Source organism: Cornus florida, unplaced genomic scaffold (genome assembly GCF_030987335.1).
Source record: "Cornus florida cultivar Cherokee Brave unplaced genomic scaffold, ASM3098733v1 CherokeeBrave_3.0.0_Hap2_Chr11, whole genome shotgun sequence".
Classification (NCBI taxonomy): Eukaryota; Viridiplantae; Streptophyta; class Magnoliopsida; order Cornales; family Cornaceae; genus Cornus; species Cornus florida.
The window spans coordinates 60,120,934-60,145,335 of NW_026775581.1; the positions used below are offsets into that span (position 1 = coordinate 60,120,934).

The following is a 24,402-nucleotide window of genomic DNA, read 5'->3' on the forward strand; positions in this document are numbered from 1 at the left end:
TCTAACCTATTAGTCAGACGGATAAGATTTAAGTCACGTAAAGAAGTGGAAGTAAAAATAAGAACAGAGAGTGTGAAACCGTTAAAGTTCAAAATTATTTGAGAGAGCCTTTCAACAGGTGGGGGACAAGGCAAAGTTGTTCGAAGATAAAAAAGAAAGGGTCGACACCTAATTATATATTATTTATATATGTTATGTGAAATATAAAATGCATTTGATAATATATTTGGAAATGTATAATTTAATAAACATTCTTGATAATTAAATAAAATAGTTTTTTTTTTTTTTAATTTATATTGAAATCCCAAAACAAGCCCATATTAAGGGCAGCAAATACTAAATAGGGCTGCAAATTTAGACCAGATATACTTATATTTTATTCCGGTTAAAAAAAAAAAAAAAAAAGAAAAGAAAAAACCTTATATTTTATTCGCCCATAAAAATTTTAATGTTTTAGAAGTCCATCTTATTAGCTGAGCACCACCATTGGTTTGTTACACTAGAACCCAAAATCCCTGGTAACACCTTTCCTCGCCAACAGAATCCACAGCCGCTGCAACTGCCTTTCGAATGCTATCACTCTGCAATGGAAACCCTAAACTGCATTTACGACAAGAATGTGATTTTGGCTCTCTCTCTGATGCAGTAGCCTGCGATTTATTTGTTTTTGTGTGGATTCCTGATAGACTATCTGAAACGAAGGAGGACTCACAGTGAGTTCGCGAATTTATGCCGTTTTCGCTCCCAAATCGCAAATACGAGTGCGGAGCTCTGATTCGTCACCATCCTGTGACTTAGAGCAATAGTCCACTACGAGTTGAACTTTCTGTGTCTCTTCTCTCTTCTCTCTCACACGCACCTGTGATCGAATATGGCGGACGTGGTACAGTACAGGCTTGAGCGCATGGTGGACGAGCTCGACGACCTAGAACGTCGAGGACTCTTCACCCGCCTTGAGATAGCAGAGATCGTGAAACAGAGACGGAAGTTCGAATACAGACTTAAGCGTCCGAGCCATCTCAAGCAAGATTTCTTGGCCTACATTGACTACGAGAAGCAGCTCGATGCTCTTCGCCTTCTTCGCACGAAGGCCATCTCTCGCCAGTTGAAGAAACAGGGCAATAAGAAGTTGAAGCAATCACTTTCTGATTTTTCCTCTATTTCCAGGATTATTGGAGGAACGGTCGTATGAAGAAGGTACTTATATATATAAAACTTTGTATTCATATGAACATGAGCAGCAGTTAGATATTCATTTTGTTATATTGTTGTTAGGTACTGCTTGTATTAAGATGCGAAATTTAATCTTTTTATATTTAATTTTATTGCAAGTGGCTTAATTGAGTTTAAATCAAGTGAACACAAGTCACAGCTCATAATCAAAAACCTAATTTAAAATCCGGGATGTTACATTCTACCCTCCTAAAAGAAGTTTCTTCCTCGAAATTTATAATGTAACCAACCTCACACCCTTTTCCTATCATTCAATATATATAGTCCATCAAACACAATTATAATGCTCACACCATACTCCCCAAACGTAGATCAATTCCACCATTGTTGTGTTTTCATTCAACCTAAAATGTAATCCCTTCCGTAACAGAATTGAGATGATTCAGCAGGCCATTTGTTTCACGATAGACAACCAGCAAAAAAGATGCAAACAATCATAAAATTATTCTGATCCCGTACAAATTGGGTATCAAAATAGATCAAGTACTTGACTTGTTGCAATCAATAGATAAAGAACTCCTGTCTGCTTAGCCAATAGAAATTCCATATGAGAGTTCTAATTTGCTAGCTGCATGATGAATACTCTTCCAAATCTATAAAGTTGGACCCTACTACCATCTAAAAGAAAACTGTGTTTAACTAACTCCGTAACTTCATATTTTCAAGTTCCATCATATGAGGATCATCTTATATATCCTTAAGTTTCTTTTCCTTCCACAACTTCAAGTAGGGATTTAAAAATAAATATATATATATATATATTTTAACATCCAGACAAGGAAGTTTCTAGATTTCTTTCAATGACAGTTCTTCAATTTGAAGAAAATCATTTACACTATCCTCAAGTAATCCCAAAAGAAAAGAATGATGATTTAAAGATTTGCAACATTCCAAATAGTTATCCGTGTTTCAATCCCAAACACAGAATTCAATTCTTTAGATATGTCTAAATTCCAAGTCCAAATATGGTGGTTAAAGAACCTCCCTTTAAGTTCACCAATATTATACTCAACATCATCTGTATCCATCCACTAAATCATTTAATGAGACATATCCTTAATCACTCAAAGGGAGTGGAAACAAAAGGATAGATTCTATGAATTATGAGAAATGGAAAGAATGTAAACACTCCCACCATTCTTCTCATGCGTGCAAAATCTATGAAGGGATTGCTCACTCACCACCAACTGAATAATTATTAAAATCTTACCATTACAACTTTCAGCTTATTTTCCCCCAAGGCCAACACACCATAAATGAATAATACTGAGAAAAACTCTCCGATTCACATAGGGAGTTCTGTGTCTTCAAACATTCTGCAGGCATGCTCCTACAATTGCAAAGTGAGTCTTCCCACAGAAGATCATCCACCTGCTAAAACATCGGACGTATACCAAAAATAGAAAAAGTATAGGCACCGAAAATCCTTAAGACTTTAAGAAACCTGTTCCACATATACAACATCTATTATAGTCACCCCAAAAAATTCCAAACATTTATAGAAATCAACTATGGTCCTAAATATCGTAAGCTTCTTCCATCTAGCAACAATCCGAGTCCTTTCAAACATTAGTCCTTTTAAACAATTTAAGTTCATCATTCTTTTAGCACCAAACTAAGACTGCTTGTGATAATACTCAGCACTCCCACAAATTGTTACTATAGCCATTGCTGAGATAATCAATGCAAAAGAATCTTCAAAATGATTCAGCCAACTATAGCACAGATCAATCTCACCTAATAAGTCATTACCCTATATCAATATAGACTCATATAGTCTTTTCTTCCATAATGATGTATACCAGGACATTATAAGTACCACATAAAACTTCAATTCGCATTTCTACATCGATCTTTAATTACAACTCATTTCTTTTTGAAGATCCTAATATTTTTAATAGATCTATTGAAAATCCACATTCAAGCAAATTACTTCCGAAGTTCCAACCAAATTGATAAAGAGTAACTCTACTAGGATTAAAACCTTAACCTTATATAACCCGTAATTGACAACACACAGCAGATCCACAATTAATTTAGTCAGATACTACAATAGCAGTCTCATACTACTTTAGTCGTATCACCAAACAGAATCTTGTCTCCTTCGAATTAACCAAACATTACTTCCTTTAGATTCTAGTTTAGTTGATGATCAGCCTCTCCATGTAAATCACAACTTAACAGATAAAAAGTAGTAATGGTGTAATGAAAAAAAGCAAACAATGCTAGGAAACAACAGTAGAACCTGTATGGTCGTAAGTTAAACAAATAACTATCACCAAAATGATGTGGACACAGTCATCATCAACTTCTTGTCAATTCAGAGAGATTTAGGAAACAACTTTTAGTCCTATTCTTTACTAAGCCATCGGCCCATATAGAAACAGTCCCACCATGAATCAAAACTATACAGTCACTATCCAACCAAATATCCAACAATATAAATCGAGTTTATTTTCCTGAATGAGTTACCTAAGTCACCTCAGATAATTTGAAATGGCCAGACCTAAATAAAGATTCTAGTTTCTCATTCCTGACTGTTTCACATGTTAGACTTCAAAACCCAAAAGATGCCTATTGCCTCCGTAGTCTTGCATTTTCTCAGTAGCCAAACAGTAACTAAACAAGAAAATTAGCCTCCAGAGTGAATATTTTTTTTTTCCCAATGCAATCTGTAATAACCTCAAATGCTTTATCCCCAAATGCGTAACAAAGATAATATAGAATACTAAATCAACAAATATTTCCTTTATTATTATTATTTTTTTAAAGGCACTACGTGTAACCGAAATAAGTAGAAGAATTAAATTTCATCCAGAATAATTCCATAATTTCGGTTCAGAAAACACTTGATAAACATTCAAAAGTCGTTAGTCAATCATACATAGCTACCGGGTAAAATGGTATGGAAACCATTATATAAGCCACCACACTATGAATCTCAAGATTTTCAACAATAAACACAAGCCTTGGATGAGTAGATAACTCAAGAACAAAAAAGAAAAAGAAAAAAACAAAGTACATGTTAAGCCCCCACAATTATAGCAACGTCCTCAAGTGGAATTTCCGACACTTCATGAAAAAGACGATACATAAACTATTTACTCACGGGTGTCCTCTTTCAGTCTGTCATTTGCACAACATTTCCAGCCAACCATTAACCATGGTGTCGATCTCAACCCCTTTGGATAAATACCCAATATACTAACGCCATAGCTTGATGCAAGAAAATTACACATAATCTACCAACTAATGAGAGGTCCAAACCTCCACTCACTTGTCCCAAGGTATTCAAACCTAGGGCTCTGATACCATTTTGTCACACCACCAAGACCTGGATAAAGTCACTTCTTGCTTGATATCATAGATAGAAACATGATCTCTAAACTAATAGCTAAAAGTCCACTCACTTATCAACCTTTCACACAAAAGGTAATATATATATGACAATTCATTCTGTATGTATACACAGTTACATCACACCAAAAGTTCCAAAATACAAGTTACATAATGGAAGCTACACAAGTCTCCAACCAAATGGTGCATCAATAATTACATAACCGAACTGAACACCAACACCCAAACCCAAAAGTAGACTGCATCTCCCACCTAAACCACAGATCACCATGAAAAGCTATAGTCCTAGTGAGCACGTCACTCCAGCACCATCCTCGGCTCACCACTGCTAGGACCTAAAAATGTTATAGAAAAAGAGTGAGCTCAAAAGAGCTCAGTAGGTTTCCGGAGTTTGAAACACAAAACTTTGTTGTGGAGGTCATTTAGAAGAACAATTTGTTTAGAAAAGAAGTAACATAACATTTTCGGAAACTGAACCAAACATTTAGTCTAGACTGCAACCAATGCTAATATATCAAATAAGTTGTACTATAAAATCGCTTCCAAATTCAATTCGTCTCAATCATTTATTCAAAATGTGTAGTTGTACAACAAAGCAAAATAAGAATAAAAGTATCACCAAATGTAAGGAATTCTGGAATATGATAATCTCATATCCAAACTAGTACTGTGTATCCCTTTTGCGTCTTCAGGGACCTACCCCCTGGGACTGCCGTGCTCCGTCCTTCGGCTTTAGGGGCTTGCACGACCGTGAACACCCCCTCATTAAAAACCCTGTTGTTTAATGTTTTTCAACCTAAGGGAAATGCTTACCCTACCTATTTTGTCTTGGGCGCATACTCAATTACCAAAACATACTCAATTACTAAAGCATGTTTATGTACATAATTTCCATGAGTCAAATTACTCTTTTTCCATAGCCACACATACGTATCAATATTCGTCATAAATTTAGTACTACAAATTAAGTAGTATAAATAAAATTCCAGGGAAACCATTACACATCGAACTTATTCTTTCAAAATTCCATAATCAAAGTGTAGCATAGACCTATAATGAAAATTTCCAGAAAGCACGGTCAATAGTAAGACCTCAGCAAAAAACTTGTTTCAAAAAATTCGTCAAATTTACTTTGCTGGTCTAATCCAATATCCGAAACTTTTAGAAGCAAACTGGTTGTATCAAAATACTAGCAAATAATCATCACGAAAACATTCACAAAATCAAATCAAATTTTCTACTCAAAATAAAAAAGGAAACTAAACAGTTGTGCAACAGATTTCAAGCTCCTTTGAAAATTCATACTTAACTCAAATCTTAACAAAATTAGTTCAAACAAAATCCCACAACATCAATAGTCAATATATTTCAAAATCTCAAAATTTCAATTTCAAATAACCAAAGTAAATCATGTAAAAATAACAGTCCCAACGTATTGTTCAGTCCACAGTCTCCATAACAAAACTAAATTTAGGGATCAACACCTTTTTCAGAAATTTTCATGCTCGTGACAAAACTGTTTTAGAATAAATTCATGATTTTGCAATTTAATCATCAACACTCTAATTTTATAAATTTCGCCAATTTGAAAGAAAACACGTGTTAGGAAAAACATTTTAGTTTGGAAACCTACCTCGGTTGAAATCGCCCTTTTTGAATCTTTCCCTGTTCTTCCTTTTCTGCTCCTCCTCCTCCTCCTCCTTCTCTTTCTGTTAGCTGAGCCTATCATTGTTATATCTCTCGTTCTCTTTCTCTCTCTAAACTCACGGCCAAGTCTGTACTCCCTCTTTTTCTGGTTCCTCCTTTCTTTTGTTTTCCTCTCCTAGGTGCTATATGGGAGTCAAAAGTAGATAAATATCATGGTAAATAACTATAGTACAATTGTTTTGTGTGAATGCCTAATAACCAACAGGTCTAAGTAAAATGAACTTAAGGCGGGACACGTCATGCTTTATCTCCTATACAAGTGCAGGAGTAATCTAATACACGTCCTAGCGCTAAACCACTAAAAGAACTTTAGCATATTTTCATTGCCCTCCCTACTAACAACTCTTATCACACCAAGGTCCTTATTTACATTCCACATCTTCTAAAAATCCACTTGTATCCCATTTCTTCCATAAAAACACCCAAATGATATAAAACAGTCTCTAAAATTTAAATCAAGTGAACACAAGTCAAAACTCATAAAACCTAATTTAAAATCCGGGATGTATTAAGATGCAAATTTTAATCTTTTTATATTTAATTTTATTGCAAGTGGCATAATTGAATTTCATGCTCGACTCTCTGTGTGTCATAACCTATATCTGTTCACTGTACCACAAAATTGTCACAAATACACTACAATTTTCTGTTTTGGGGACTTGAATCCTCATATTGATTTATTTGGTTACTGAGTCACAAAAATTGTTCACTTGCAAATTCAACTAACACTACAAACACAATACACTTGCTAATTGATTATGTTTCTCATGTGGAGACTGTAATCAGAGAATTTCACTCTTCAATGCAATTATTTGAATTTTCTTTAATTTAAATTTTATGCAGGTCCTTGCTCAGTTGACCAGGCTTCACCCAAAAGTTCCTGGGGTTTGGATATATGCTGCTGCTTTGGAGTTTGACCATAACTTAAATCCTATGGCTGCACGTGGACTCATGCAGAAAGGTTTGAGAGTCTGTCCAACTTCAGAAGATCTATGGGTGGAGTTTCTATGAATGGAACTAACATATTTTAATAAGTTAAAGGCCAGGAGGGTTGCTCTTGGAGAAGATGAGGGGACATTGATTTGTGAGCATCCTGATGCTGGTGAAAAACAATGGAGAGATGATAACAAAGAACTTTTTATGGCATTAGGTGAAAAAAGAGAGAATGATGAAACATCGGACGTTCAAAATGGGGAGTCTGAGAGGAAATTTGATTTGTTTCGGGAACAAGGTTTGGATGTTCTTTGAAATGCTTACAGCTGTGCAGTTGAAGCTCTCCCTTCTAGTTTCAGCCTGAGAACGCATCTTTTTGAGATACTGGAAGCAACAGATTTAGAACATTCAGAAGAAATGAGAAAAGAGATATTGGCTGACATGTAAAGAGACTTTTCAAACGAAATAGAATATTAGAACTGGCTTGCAAAACTTGAAAGTACTAATCCCAACAGTGGACAGGAGATGGGTAAATAAATCATGCCTTGTCAGTTACACAAAGCAATTCAGGTATGGTTCCATGTGAACTCACTAAACCTTGATGAGTAGTGTTACTGCTGATTGATGTGTGTGGACTCTACCTAGTGAATCTGAAAACTTTCAATTACGAATATATCTTCTGTTGTTCTTATGTGTTGCGGCTTGTACTTATTTTGGCTCATTTGGTTGTTGCACTTCCAGACATTGTATGCACAATTGTTTATGCATTCTTCATATACTGTGTAAACTAATGCTGAGGATGTCAAAGTAAATTGTGTTAATTGAGAGCATTTTTGGAAAGAAAATTTATAGATCAGGAATGCGTGTTTCTTGTTATGTATTTAAGTTCAGATACCTTTTTAGCAACCACCCAACCACATTGAGTCTCTCCCCCTGGACCGTTAAATGCAATAACACGTTTGGTGTGAGGTGTAGAATGGGTGGTTTGTTGTTTGGGTATATTGTCATTCTTCAACATATACATACATGTGGTGAATATTTCAAATTTATCTGAGGCTTAGAGCATGAATAGGGTGGCTATTACGTTCTTTTTTTCTTTGCAGTTTAAAAAGCCTTGTGCTTTCTTCTCCTTCTAGAGTTGTTTTATCCGTATGCTTCTCTATAAACGAATCTTGATTATTGTTGTTGTTGTTTTCGTGGGTATAAACGGTTGATGATCATGTTTTCTGTTATGCCACGTGTAGGTCTATGAGAAGGCTTTAAAAATTGTGCCTTATGCCATGGTGTTTAACGTGTACATAAAGTTTTTGATGGATTTTATTGTTCCTAAAAATGGAGAAACTTAAGTTCTGTGATCTTGAGCAGTTCTGATGATCATGTTTTCTGTTATGCCACTTGCAGGTCTATGAGAAAGCTTTAAAAATTGTGCCTTCTGCCATGATGTTGAACCTGTACACACAGTTTTTGATGGATTTTATTGTTCCTAAAAATGGAGAAACTCAAAGTTCTGGGATCTTGAGCACTTCAGATCATAGTTTAGATCCTATTTCACATATGTTGATGGTATACGGAAGGGCTGGAAACATGGGGTGTGTTGCTGAAGATCTTGCTTGCCAACACATTTCATTTTACTTGCAATTGGGGAGGTTGGACGAAGCTAGGGAGCTGGCAGAAAAGCTTTGCAATGGAAAACTTTCAGATTCAGTGTGTTTATCGGTTTTAAGGCTCTCAGCAGAAATGAAATGTATTGCAAAGAAGTCTCACTCAAACAAAGCTGATCTACAATCCATCTTTCTTCTCCTAAAAGATGTTCTGACAAAGGTGGCCATTCCAGAAGCAGAGAGCTTGTGGCTCATGGTATGCAAACAAAACTCCCATTTTCTCCCTTCCCTTTTGTCGCAATTCAGAATGTCAGAAATAAAGGTTATTATGGACTTTGTTATTCTATGACACTTAAATTCTTGGCATCTTGGCTTTTGTAGCTCCAAAATATGGTTTAAGAAGCAGCTGCTATTTTGACTGTTTGTTTAGGATACTAATAATATCTACCTAAACTTTGTGTATGAAATATAGATTGCATGGCACCACATAGTTCTTCCATTTTGAACCAAGGGACAACTTATGTAAGTCCTGAACATCAATAATGTAGCAATTATGCCTGAATTGTAACTTCCACGGCATGACGGAAGAACAACTGTGTGAATTGATACATCTTGTTCCATAGTAATTCTGATCTTATAATTAAGGGTAAATTACACTGACCTTCCTCGAGGTTTGCCATAATTACATGGACCTCTCTTATGGTTTATAAAATTACACGAACCTCCCCTAAAAATCAAGCCTCGTAATACGGACCTCCCTATTTAACGGTGTGTGTTAGTCAATGACGGAAGTTCTGATGTCATATACATAATATTAGTATATTACTAGAATGCCAATATTACCCTTGTTTGCATTAAAAAGACTATTTTAACTATCACATGTGATGGTGAATTACGAAAATAAAATTGGGCATAGTCTGCATAGATGCATATGTGTGTGTGTGTATAGTAGGAGAGGTGGGTCAGATCGTTGGGGAAGTAGATATAAGAATCCGGTGAATGGTGGAGTATATTCCCAGTGAATGTGTGGTATGTTTTTGGATTGGTAGCAATTTACAAATTGTCAGGATTCTTTAGAACTATCTTAGACCCATTGTCGTAGTTTCCATGGTAGAGCATGTATATGTGTGTGTGTATATATGGAGAGAGAAAATGGGCTCACAAAATTGCTTTTTCAGATGAAACCCGATACAAGGATCAACTTTGCACTGGGGCTTGATTATGATGAGAGTTCCTTTCCTCTGAAGAGGATGGGGTTCAGTGATAGGTGGAGGAGATGGATGCACTTTTGCATTTCCAGTGCTCGATTTTCGATCCTTGTTAATGGTGCTCCTTCCGGTTTTTTTTCTAGCTCAAGGGGCTTGAGACAGGGGGATCCTCTCGCCCCCTTCTTATTCTTGTTTGTGATGGAGGCCCTTAGTAGATTGATGAGAAGGGCTACAGAGTTAGGCTTTTTGAGGGGCTTTCGGGTGGGAAGGGATGTTTCTTCTTAGTTGGAGATCTCTCATTTGATGTTTGCTGATGATACTTTAGTTCTTTGTGATGCGAATGTGTCCCAGATTAGATATTTGAGATGTGTCTTGATTTTGTTTCAAGTTGTTTCTGGGCTTAAGGTGAATGTGGGCAAGAGTGTTTTGGTGCCGGTTGGGGAGGTCCCTGAGATTGAGGCTTCTGCGGACATTCTTGGTTGTCGGACTGGGTCATTTCCCATTTCTTACTTAGGTTTGCCTCTGGGTGCTCCTTCGAGATGTGTTGGGATTTGGGACCCAGTGGTGGACAGATTCGAGAGAAGGTTAGCGGGTTGGAAGAAGCAGTATCTTTCCAAGGGTGGCAGGGTCACTCTGATTAAGAGCACCCTCTCTTTTCTTCCTACTTATTTTATCTCTCCTTTTCAGATTCCCTCTTCAGTTGCGGAAAGGATTGAGAGGTTGCAGCGTAATTTTCTGTGGGGGGCGTAGAGGTGAAGAGTTTAAGTTTCATTTGGTGCGATGGGAAAAGGTTTGCAGGCCTATTCGGAATGGTGGGTTGGGTCTTTATAGATTGGTGCCTTTTAATAAAGCCCTCCTAGGAAAATGGTTATGGAGATTTGGTGTGGAGAGACATTGGCTTTGGAAGAGGGTAGTGGCGTGTCGTTTTGGGGAGTTGAGAGGAGGGTGGAGTTCTTTGGAAGTGTGGGGTTCTCGGGGGGTCAGGGTTTGGAAATTTATTCGGAAGGGGTGGGATGAATTTTCCAAACACATTTGGTTTTGTCTTAGAGATGGGAGGAGGATTCGTTTTTGGGAGGATGTGTGGTGTGATGATTCTTCTCTTGCTCTCGCTTTTCCTCAGCTTTACAGGATTGTTTCGGATAGGCAGGCCATGGTGGTCGACTGTTATCATCTTGATAATTGGAAACTGGTGTGGGATGTCCGTTTCAGGCGTTTATTTCAGGATTGGGAGATCGAGGAGGTTATTCGTTTCCTGGAGTTGCTGTATCGCCAAAGGATTGTGGGAGAGGATTCGGATTGTTGGTCATGGGTAGCAAACTCTCAGGGGCGTTTCGAGGTGAGGTCTTTCTTCAAGTGTCTCTCTTTTGCTCCTGATGTTCGTTTTTCGTGGAAGTCTGTTTGGCGTTCTAAGGCTCCTCTCAAGGTGGCTTTCTTTGTGTGGACTTCGGTTCTGGGTAGGATCTTAACCTAGGATAATTTGCGAAAGAGAAGCCAGGTGGTGATCAATCGTTGTTATATGTGTTTTTGTGATGAGGAATCTGCGGATCACCTTCTCATTCATTGCTCTTTGGCTAGAGATTGTTGGGATTTGATGCTCGGCTTATTTGGGTTTTCTTGGGTTATGCCTGGATTTGCGAGAGGGTTGATTGAGGCGTGGAGAGGTTGCCCTGTGGGGGCTCTCAGTCGGGATGCATGGAGGGCTACGCCGCTTTGTGTGTGGTGGTGTATTTGGCTTGAAAGGAACAGAAGATATTTTGATGGAAATGCGATGTCGATTTCGGTACTTAAATTCTCGATTATTTCCACTCTTTTTTGTTGGGTTTCAGGGAGAGATTTTAGATCGTTGGAGGAGATTGTTGATTTTTTGGCCTCTTTGAAGGCTTGAGTCCTTTGTGGCTTCTTGTATTTTCATTGGGATCCGCTTCCCTTTTGAGCCTTTTTTTATAAAATCTTTATTTATCAAAAAAAAAAAAAAAATATCTACATACATATACATATATAAAGCGATAAAAGCTTTGATTCAAATCCTATTTCAAATGCTACAAATGGGTTCCCTATTTCCCTCTCAACTAACTGTCTACTGCTGAAATGAAAAACATATTTTCTCTCGCCGCCGACACCAAACTCTCTCCCAACGCTCACCACCTGAAAGAATTCCCCCATCTCTCTATCTCCCTCTAAACCTCCTTTCTCTCTCTAAATCTATTTCTGTATTTATGCTTTATTTGTACAGGAACATTAGGTTAACTGTGATAAACAATTTAAAAAAAAAAAAAAATGGAAATGGGATGAGAACAAGGGAAGGAGAGAGGGGGGGGGGGGGGGGGGGGGCTTGTTTGTTTCTTGATCTCATCAGAAAGAGATGGCAGTACAGTAAATTTATTTTGTTATGTGAGGACATATAAGTAAATTATGCAAATCCGTTAGTCCATTTAATGGTCCGTGACTATAAGGGGAGATCCGTATAATTATGACAAACCTCAAGGGAGGTCAGTTATATTTATCCCTAATTAATTATGGAACTTTCCAATGCACGCTATTCCCAGACATAGTTTCTTGCACCAATCGTATAAATTCCAAGTTAACTCATTGTCTAAATTCGCTGGTATGAAATAGGGAGTTATAGCGGTTTTCATATCATCCCATCATGTATCTAATGGCAACATACTTTTTTTCTCTTTTGTATTTTATCCACCAAACTCTTTCTGTCCCCATCAGTTTAACCTCTACAACAAAGAGTTTTCTATGATTTATAAAACAATACCACTTGAAGGGGCTTTTTAGGCTCTATAACGAACTAAGAAATGCTTCCAGATTGTTGTCTCCATGAAAGTTACCTACTTCAAATTTAGTTTTTCTATCCTTGTGAACCAATTCATGTTTTATTTGCAAGTGTCATTTGGTGGAGGAATTTGTTCAAACGCTTGTTGATAATGAATGGTGGAAGGAGATAACCAGTGTCTGTACTATTAGTTTAATTAGCTATTTTCCTATGGCAAAGGAGTCACAAACAACTAGATGATAGTAAATGCTTGGACTGGTATCGTATTAACGTTATTTTGTTCTGCAGGGCCTCAAATTTTTCTCTGATCAAAGACATTATTTTGACAAGAGCTATCAGTGGTTTCATTGGCTAAATTTGGTTGCAGCGACAGTGGATTTTCCTTATCTTTTGCCATTGTAAATTTGGTTCTTCAAAAGAATGGAATTCAGTGCGCAAGAGAGATGTATAAGCGGTAAGATGCTGATGAGTTTATTTATTTATTCCTGTTAGTCATTATGTAATTACATATAGTTGGTAGGGTCATTATGTAATTAGTTGAGTCTTGTATCTTTATATAAGCCATTGTAGGCTTAGGGTTTAAGATATGAAATACATATATTCTGTAGCCACCATGATCTCTCTCTCTCTCTCTCATCAGTTTGAACATGGAATCAGAGCGGTACGAAACAATGGGAAACTAAGATTGTGGTTGTGATTGCATCTGTGGTGTTCTTCTACAAATCGAAATCGAGATTGAAGTCGATTCTGTTCTTCGCCGAAGGGTTCGCCGTCGTTCTGTTCAGAGCCGGAGATTTGAAGCTGTCATTGTGTTCAGCGCTTCTTGTCCATCGTTCTCAGATCTAAAGCCCTTCGTTTTGTTGGTTGAGGTTGCCTTGGCTGTCGTAAGTTGCAGAGGTTCCATCATTGCGAACCCTCTCTGATCGGTTGTTAGATCGCTGTTGGTGTTGGGTTGTCGTCACCGCTGCAAGGGCTAGGGTGTGTACTAGCCTTGATTCTCCATTGTGAATCTCGGGTGTTGGAGTTTATTGTCGGTGGCAGAGTTCTGGTTATCGCCGGCGCTGATTGTGAAGGAGAAGGGTGGTGTTTGGCTGCAGGCGTGAAGTTATCCCACCCTTGGTTTACTAAAACCGGAATAGCAAAGAACCGGTTTTGATTTGGCCCGTTTGCCCAGATCCAAACCGGGTGCCCAGATCTGGCCCGTTTTACCAGATCCGGCCCGTTTGCCTAGATCCGGATTCAGTTTTTTTTTTTTTTTTTTTTTGTTTTTTTTTTTTCCCAGGTTCGGTTTTTCTTCTCTCTCTTTCCTTCTCCATGGCTGCCGGTTCAGACCTGCTCCTCCCATGACTTCGGTCAAGCTCAATGGCAAGAACTATATTTTATGGGCCAAGTCAGTAGCTATTTTTCTGAAAGCCAAAGGCTTTGGCTCTCATTTGGTTAAGGATAAGCCTAAAGAAAGTGATGCAGATTTCAGTTCATGGGAACGAAGGGATGCTCAGATCATTTCCTTAATGCTGAATTGTATTGAACCTAATATCAGCTCCAACCTGTTGTATTTGGATACTGCCAAGGAGATATGGAATCGCATCCAACAGCTATATTCAGGTACTGGTAATATCACCAGAATTTATGAGGTGTGCAGACAATTCTTTGACCTCCGGCAAGGTACTCACAGTCTTGCAGAATACTTCTCCCAGTCAATGGGAATTTGTGAAGAACTGAACTTGTGTTAGCCTATCACCTCTGATATGAAGAGCATGCAACAACAACGCGAGGATTTTAATGTTGTTCGGTTTCTCACGGGGTTGTCACCCAAATATGAATATGTTCGTGCACAGATTTTGGGTAGCCCTACAATTCCCTCTCTTCCTGATATGTTCTCCATACTCCAACGTGTTACTCTATTTAGTGGCGCTTCTGGGAGTGCTTCAAGTGGTGTCACTACTCCTTCTAGTAGTGAATGTTCTGCATTAGTTGTGAACCAGGGTGGTTATCAGCCTTCTCGTGGCAGTGGCGGTCGTTTTACCCGTGGACGTGGCCGTGGTCGTGGCAGAGGCAAGACGCAAAACTCTGCACTCACTGCGGTCTTACTAATCACACTGTCAATTACTGTTGGGATCTTCATGGGAAACCGCCACCTTCTTCCTATGCATATCAAGTAACCTCTAATGAAGGGGATTCTTCTTTCTCTGCCACACCAATTGCTCCACAAGTGGCTGTTGAGCTTGCTATGGTTATCATGACAGTTTCCTGCGATGAGTATGCTCAGTTTATGTCTCAACAATGGCCTTCCACCTCATCTTCCATGGTTTCCTTTGCCCAATCAGGTAGTGCACCTGCATGTCTCTTATCCTCTCGTCAGAATCCCTGGATTCTTGACTCTGGCGCATCTGATCACATGACTGGTAGTTCTCATCTCTTATCTGATTTTCAATCTGTTCCTTCCTCTCACAGTGTTATTCTTGCTAATGGCTCCTTTACTAAAGTTTTGGGTGTGGGAAACACCCAACTCACCTCTTCTATGTCCCTTTCCTTTGTATAATATATTCCCCAATTCCCTTTTAATTTGATGTCCATTAGTCAAATTACTAAATCTCGCCGTTACATTTTATCCTTCATGTTGTATTTTTCAGGATCTCAAGACGATGAAGAAGATTGGTACGGGACATGAGGTAGGTGGCTTGTATTACTTTGATCTTGCACCATCTCCCACGGCTCTTCAATCATCTTTGTCTCCTTTCCAGTGGCACTGTCGTCTCGACCACCCATCATTATCAGTTTTGCAGCGTCAAGTCCCCAGTCTTAGTCTTAGTCGTGTTGAGTCCATACCTTGTGAAACATGTCAGTTTAGTAAGCATTGTCGTGTATCTTTCAAACCGAGAGCTACCAATCGTGTTGCTAGTCCTTTTTAGTTAATTCATTCAGATGTATGGGGCCCAATATAAAATATTTCTATTAATGGATTTCGTTATTTTGTGACTTTCGTGGATGATCATTCTCGTATGACTTGGTTGTTTTTAATGAAAAATCGTTCTGAGTTATTCTCTATTTTTCAAATATTTCGCAAAGAAATAAAAACTCAATTTGGATGTTCCACTAAAGTTTTACGTTCTGATAATGCCAAAGAATATTTCTCGGACCCTTTTGAGACTTATTTTCATGCTAAATGCATCATTCATCAATCATCTTGTACTTATACTCCTCAACAAAATGGAGTAGCTGAACGTAAAAATCGTCATCTCCTAAAAATATGTCGTGCCCTTTTATTCCATATGCATGTTCCCAAACGTTTTTGGAGTGATGTTGTTCTTACAGCCTGTCATCTTATTAATCGGATGCCTTTGTCGGTGTTACAAGGGAAATCTCCTCATTCTGTTCTATTTCCCAACTCTGTATCGTTTAATCTTACTCCTCGGGTCTTTGGATGTGTGTATTATGTCCATAATCTTGGGCCTGGTCTTGACAAACTCGACCCTCGTGCCACTAAGTGTGTCTTTCTTGGGTATTCTCGCACTCAGAAGGGTTATCGTTGCTACAGTCCTCATTTTTAGCGCTATTTCACTAGTGCTGATGTCTCATTTTCTGAGTCTCTCCCATATTTTTCTGATTCTACTACCCCTCTCGATATTACTCTTGAGCCACCTATGCCAACTGTTCCCTCTCTAGTTCCTGCTCCCACACCTCCTCGCTTAGCTGTCCCCTTGCAAGTCTATACTCTCCGACCTCGACTGCCTGCTTCGCTCCCTCCATCTCCTTCAGAGTCTTCGGATCCGACGCCATCTACTTTGCCTGATGATTTGCCTATTGCTCTCCGTAAGGGTACTCGGTCGTGTGTTACTGCACATTCCATTTCTAACTTTGTCTCCTACCATAATGTTTCATCCTCTTTATCTTGTTTTTTATCCAAAATGTCTGCTACTTTTGTTCCCAAGACTTTGCAGGATGCTCTTTTTAATTCGGATTGGCGTAAAGCCATGGTCGATGAAATGGATGCCCTTCACCGTAATCAGACTTGGGATCTTGTTCCCTTACCTCCGGGCTCCAAAATAGTTGGTTGTAAGTGGGTCTATACTGTTAAATACCTTCACGATGGGTCTATTGAGCGGTTGAAGGCTCGTCTGGTGGCAAAAGGGTACACTCAGACTTATGGCATTGACTACGATGAGACCTTTTCTCCTATTGCTAAGATTTCTTCTATTCGGGTACTTATTTCCATTGCTACCAATTATAACTGGCCGTTGTTTCAATTGGATGTCAAGAATGCCTTCTTGCATGGTGACTTAGTTGAAGAAGTTTATATGGAGCAACCACCTGGGTTTGTTGCTCAGGGGGAGTATCGTCACACTGTTTGTCAGGCCCTGTATGGATTGAAACAATCTCCATGGGCCTGGTTTGGAAAATTCTCTGAGGTGGCATTAGAATTTGATCTTAACAGATGCCAGACCGATCATTCGGTATTTCACTAGCGCACTAAAGCTGGCTTCATTTTTCTTGTGGTGTGTATAGATGATATTGTGATCACGGGTGATGATTCTGAAGGCATTGCTAAGTTGAAGTTGTTTTTGCAAAATCGATTTCACACTAAAGACTTGGGTAAACTTAGGTATTTCTTGGGTATTGAAGTTGCTAGATCCAAGAAGGGTATAAGTTTATCTCAACGCAAATATGTGTTGGACTTATTAGAAGAAACAGGTATGTTGAGTGGTTGTCCAGTTGATGCTCCTATGGATTCAAATACAAAACTTGTGTCTGATGAGGGTGATCTATTTAATGACCCGGGCAGATTTCGTCGCCTTGTTGGGAAATTAATTTATCTTACTATCACTCGGCCTGATATTTCATATGCAGTTAGTGTTGTAAGTCAGTTTATGGGAGCTCCTAGAATGCCACATTGGGTTGCTGTTCTTCGGATTATCCGATATCTCAAGCAAGCTCCAGGTTTTGGGTTACTAAATAAATCAAATGGTCATCTCAGGGTGGAATGTTTTACAGATGCTGATTGGGCTGGTTCTCCTTCAAACAGGAGATCTACTTTAGGCTACTGCACATTTGTAGGAGGAAATCTTGTTACATGGAAAAGTAAAAAATAAACGGTGGTAGCTCGATCTAGTGCTGACGCTGAGTATAGGGCAGTGGCCCATACCACTAGTGAGTTGACTTGGATACAACATTTTCTAAAAGAACTTGGGTTGACAGTTGAAACTCCTACTCCATTGTTCTGTGATAATCAAGCAGCTGTTCACATTGCATCAAATCTTGTGTTTCATGAGAGGACCAAACATATTGAAGTTGATTGTCACTTCATTCGAGAAAAAATATTAAGTGGCAGCATCTCTACTCCATTTGTGAAGTCTGAAGATCAATTAGTTGATATATTTACCAAAGCATTGTGACATAATCGGTTAGGGTCCGTTTGGATGGCGATAACGTTATATGTTATGGTTTGGTATGATATGAAAACAACCGTTTTGGTATTGATATGTTTTTAGTAGAAATCGGATCCATGTTTGGTAGCGATTGTTTTGTTTTTGATAATTGTATATCAGAAACATAATAACACGTTTGGTATTGTCATGCGTTTTAAAGAATCCGAAAACAAAACACGTTTGGGAAGTTAGTTTTGTTATCAAAAATTCTGAATCAATAACAAAAACCTGTTTGGTAAAGACTGTTTTGTTTTTGTTTTGAAAAATTATATATATGAATACAATTATAAGTTTATATATAAATAGTTCATTTTTCTTTATGATTTGAGATAATTTGTTAAAATTAAAAAAAATATATATATTCTGCATTAGAGTTGGAAAAAAAAATTATGAATAAATTTATATGTATAATGGCAACCAAACCAAAAGAAACAAAGCCATTTAGCAGATCTTTGCATTCCATTTATCTTTTTCTTTTGGCTTGCATTCCATTTAACTTTGTTTTGTTTTATTTCATATATATATATATTATATAAATTCATGATGAATGTAAGCAAGAGATCCTTGTAATTGAAACTAACAAGAAAAGCCAAAACATTGATCTTCTTGAATTGGTCAGAGTTGAGATTTGATGGACAGTGAAGCTTGTGAATAGTTTTACTTCACTGAGATTAGTTTGAAATTTTGTACTGGAGGTCCTTCAAATTGGTAATATTTTTTTTTGTTTAGTCACGAGACCATTTCCCATTTTCTTGAGTATTTATTTTGATAACTGACTTCTGAATATTTTATACAATCTCCAACCATAAGCAGAATTGATAAATATGAATACAGATTAAAAACAAGCAATCAAGGAAGATCCCTCTCTTACAAGACTGAACAACATTCACATATATACTTCCACTTATAGTTTTGCTTTGTACATCACAATCTTAAAAACTTGAGTGTTGCACCATTCACATCTATACTTCCACATATAAGGAGCTAGACATTCCTTAAAAATAGTATGTGTGTACACACACGCTTCATTACACTTACTTAAAATGTACACAAAACTGGAGATCACTAATATTCATTCCATAAAATGTACACCCACTTCTTTATACTTGCATAGGCCTCCATTTTATTAACTTAGAGATCACTAGCTTCCTGGAGTTGCAGCAGCTGGAGAATGCTTCCTATCAATCCCACTGGACATTCCATAAAATATAAAGCAGAGTTAAATTCAATTTTTTTGATTTTTTTTTTTTAAAAAAATTCGGCATGATTTCCCCTTAAAAATTGACATTTCCAAAATTCCAAAACACAATATACACAAGGGACACCGCCCACAAAATTAATTCAACAAGGGACACCGCTCACAAAATTCATTTGAACAAGGGACACCGTCCACAAAATTCATTTAACAAGGGACACCGTCCACAAATTTAATTCAAGCAAGATATATCTAACCTTTTTTCAGGCTAAGCTGCAAATTTAGAGTGTAAATGACCTCATGTAAAACAAAACACATGAACAATATTAGAGAAAAACAAAATAAAATACGGTAGGAATGAAATAATTAGAAGTAGTAAGCAAGATATATCTAACCTTTTTTCAGGCTAAGTTATAAATTTAAAGTGTAAATGACCTCGTGCAATTGGACAAATGGGTGTGTGCGATTACCTAGAGAAAGAAAATAAAAATAAAAATAACAAATAACAAATAACAAATTTGATTTTTGATCTTGAAACCATGGTCGTACAGTATTGAATTGCCTTTGATGTGATTCCTTCAAAGAGGAGGTGATCATTGGCTCTCAAGACTTTGCAAGGAAAAAATAACCCAAAATTACCTTCTCAAATGATTATTTTACTCTCACTTCCTTAACTGAAAAGGAAAAGTTATTTAAAATAGTGCAACTATCATATGCAAATCTAACATGCAGACAAGCACACACAGTTCAAAGAAACACAAGTGCAAAGGCTAATGGTGAGATGAATAAATGCTTTGCATCTAAAACCCAATGCACGAAACAATCAGTTGTGTTGTGATCCACTTCTTTCCAAACTTTGCCCATTCTAGAATCATACAGCTATGTCCTTTTAAATTCACAGGTGACATTTTATTCAGAAATACGTAGCATGTGCATGTACTGCACTACTGCATAGCTTTGCCTTTGACAAGAGAGAAAAATAGATGAAAAGATATGTACAAAAATCCACCCAATAGGGATGCCAAGAATATTTTAGTCACTTTCAACAATATGTGTTTTCTGCTTTTCTGGAAAAAGAGAATAAACCATGGCTGAAAAAGAGTACTACTGCATATCTTACTAATTGCAATTTTAATTGAAAATAAAGAATAGGTTTAAAAATTGTCGAAAAACATAAAATTAGCTTAAATCTTAAAAAAAGAATCAATATATTAAACATTGAATTAAAGATGGGGAGGGAGGAAGAAAAACTAGAAGTCCTGAATCTTAAAACATTAAACTCCCACCTCTCTAAAGTTGCTTCTTTTTCTCATTAACTTTACATAACTGTATATATAACTTGTGTAATGAATATATGTTGATGGGGTACCCACCAGAAATATATGTGTATCTGCTAATAAACTAAAGTACATCATAAGCTTAGCGAGAGATTAGATTGACAAGTTTGCCTTCCAAAATGGTGGATGTTCAGAAAGCAGATTCGTAATATAACTTTATAATTTTTTTAAAGAAAATGAAATCACTTGCTCATGACCTCTTATCTTCACAAAACCACGCAACAATTCCCGCTTGTAGTGGCAATCACCACTTAGATGACCAGCACGAATTTGTTTCACATGGAACATAGAAAAATGAATTACAGAAACTCCAACAAACTGACTGCAAGAAAATAGTCTGCTGGCATAGGGACGCAAACCTCGCTACAGGCATGATGAGCACAATTATACCAGTCCAAGTTTGCAGCACGACAGTCATCATATGCATGAATGAGCTCATGAATAACAACTTGATTGACCTCATCTTGAATGTTCATGTGATTACTACATACCACTATCTGAAAACCACAAAATATAGAATGAGAAATGGAATAAGTATGTCAAAATGTCATCCAACAAAAAGAAGACAACACAGATCAGTACGAAACACTCTAATAAGGCACACACAAAATTGAAAAAGAAAAAAGAAAAAAGAAAAAGGATTTTTAAAAGAGAACAAATTTTACTATCGATCTTGATAATTGACAAAAGATAACTTGATCAATCAAGATGACTTTAGAAAGAAAAGGTGCCAAAAGTTTACCAAAATTGTTCAATCAAAAGATAGTTATACTTGACGATAATTTAGCTCCAGTGCCAACCATATCTCATTGACATTGTAAGTGATCATTCACACACTAAACCACCAGGTTCAAGGGAATAAGCAGAAAGATAGTATTATTTCATTATTTAGACTCCACCTTTAACATATTGAAGTATGTATTTGGTTAAGCAACTTTTATCACACATGAAAATTCAGATGAAATTTGAAAAGTTATACTTTGGCCTAAATTTAAATGTGTGAGTTTCAAAGGTACCACAAAATTTGGAGAGTGGATGAACAATTAATTAATGATTCACTACAAGATTTATGCTTTCCAAAATTAATCTTTCAATTTAGGTCTTTGGATCAAATAAGTTTCAGGCACAAAAACTTTAAAATCGTCATGATGTAATCAGAAACAACTTGTAATCACTAAGAAGTGACTGGGGTCATAATTTGAGCTTGGTTTTTGATAAGTATTTGAAACCTATACTGAAAGATTAAATTCACACCTACAAATGAGTCTTTGACATTGAAATTTATTTGTTCAGTTGAACAGAAATGTGTACATTGATATAAGAGTATAACAGAGAGAATCATTACCCCCTCGGCCCGGACGTAACCGCCACTGATATGCTTGTCACAATGAACGGCCTTGATGAACTTATCCCCAATACTGCATCCAGATTTCTCCAAATGTTCCTTCAATAATTTGAAACCCCAAAATCACATACAAAAATGTGTACATCGATATAAGAGTATACAAAAGCCTCGAACTACCTCGCATAACGACTGATGAACTGAGAAGGGTTAAAGTTGAAACCCCAAAATCGCATCAAAGAGATGCGCGAAAACAGAGATAAATCATACAACAGACATAGATCTGAGAATCGAGAATTTGGATTTTGCTACTGTATATATGTATAGAGAGAGAGACAGAGGGAAAGAGCACCTAAAAGAGCGTCGATCTGTGGTTGCGAACAACTCTAGGGTTTCAGATTCGGGTCACAGAAATACATAACAGAGAGAGGATTGAGCTGAAAACCAAGTACGGGAGGGTTGATTGATTTGTATCCTAGCAACGACGATGTAAGGAAGGTTGAGATAGATCTAACTAGCTACGAAGGTGTAAGGAAAAGGATGTCGAATACTTGTCGCCCATGAAATCGCTTGCAAATGAGCTGCGTGATGAGAGAGAAAATGACGATGAAAAATGGTAGGTTTTCTGATATGTGATTTTTTATACTTGATATCACCGCTACAGTTAAACGAGGGTTGATATGGTTTTGGTTTGGGTTGATATGGCCGCTACAGTATACCATATCACCCAATATCAACAATTCTTTGATATGGGTTTTGGCCCAAATCTCATAATGTTTTTACACTGTTCAATATCACATCAGCTCACTCCAAACATGATATTGGCCCAAAAATGAAACCAAAACATGAAAACAATAACAGATATGGGCCTTCAAACAGGCCCTTAGAGACTATCTGTTCCAAGATGGGATTATTTGATGCATACTCTCCAGCTTGAGGGGGAGTGTTAGAATATTTTGGGTCATTATGTAATTACATATAGTTTGTAGGGTCATTGTGTATTAGCTGAGTCTTGTATCTTTATATAAGCCACTGTAGGCTTAGGGTTTGAGATATGAAATACACATATTCTGTAGCCACCATGATCTCTCTCTCTCTCTCTCTCTCATAAGTTTGATCTTGATGAGTTTTGAACTTTTGTTTCAATTGACTTCGTCAAAGTCATACTTGAATTGCTGTACAGCATGTGTAACACTGCAGTTCAGATGCTTTGATAATATATCTATTTAGATAAAATTAGAAGATATGCCTTGTACTGATGTTTAATTATTGAATTTTAGACTATCTAATATATGATAATTTACCATGTTCCCTTTTCCAATGCAGGTTTCTTGCTTTACCCCATCCAGGTCTTGCTATATATAAAAATTGCATTGAATTGGAATTGATGATCCTTGCATCTGCTGCTGGTGATAAAGAGTGTCTTGTAAGAGTCCGGAAGTTATATGAATCTGCACTTGCATCTTATGATCAGGATGCAAGCTTGTGGCAAGATTTTTACTCTATGGAGATTAAGGTAAACTTACTCGCTACATCTCCATAAAGTATGTGTGTGTCACTGGGTATGAGTGATGATATTCCAGACCCATTGTTCAACCCTTGCCTCGGATTAGTTCCTGGCGAACTCCATTGAGTTGTGGGCAAATGGATGACATAATCTAGAACTTCTTCCTGATCGAGATTATTATACAATTCCACAATCTATTGGGTTATTAATTAATTCTGTTAGTTGTCATATATGATGCAGAAATTTCTTAAGACAACTTATTTAGCACTAATTTTGCAGATGGGGACATCAGAAACAGCTAGTGCTATCCGTTGGCTTGCTCAGAAGACCCTTCTCAAAGACAACATTGCACTTTTTGCTTCTGCAGATTTGTGATGGTATAACCAATGACAGACATTCAGTTTTGAAATGTGTGATTTCTTCATTTGATTTATATATCTGATTGTAAAATACTTCGAGCAAGTAATATAATATTAAAAATCTCTCTCTCTCTCTCTCTGTGTATATGCATCAGCTCAAGCTGCAACGTTTTACCAAGGTGGTGCTTTTATATATATGGTGGCTGCGGGAGATAGAAATTATAGAATGGTGGTGGTCTGAGTGTGTGATTAGTTAGTAGCATGCAGGAATTGAACTCACAAGTATTCTCACCTTTGGTTGTCAAAAGCAGGAATATTCAAACAGCTTATATATTGTGGCTTTCTTCTATAGGAGTCAAACCAATTATGTGTTGAAAGATGTGTATGCACAGTTTTGCAATCAAAATGGGGTTTT

At 37.3% G+C, this 24,402-nt stretch overlaps 1 protein-coding gene and 1 pseudogene across 1 annotated transcript; one reads left to right on the plus strand and one right to left on the minus strand.

Annotated features, from left to right (window-relative positions):
* The first annotated feature begins 134 nt into the window (after nt 1–134).
* LOC132285347 (uncharacterized) lies at nt 135–24,274 on the plus strand (annotated as a pseudogene).
* Nucleotides 19,133–22,232, minus strand: LOC132285538 (mitochondrial inner membrane protease ATP23-like; the record flags this gene model as incomplete). Its single annotated transcript, XM_059787726.1, has 3 exons — nt 19,133–21,051; nt 21,141–21,276; nt 22,125–22,232. Coding segments are annotated over 3 exons (360 nt in total), but the record flags the coding sequence as incomplete, so codon positions are not given.
* Nucleotides 24,275–24,402: the final 128 nt, after the last annotated feature.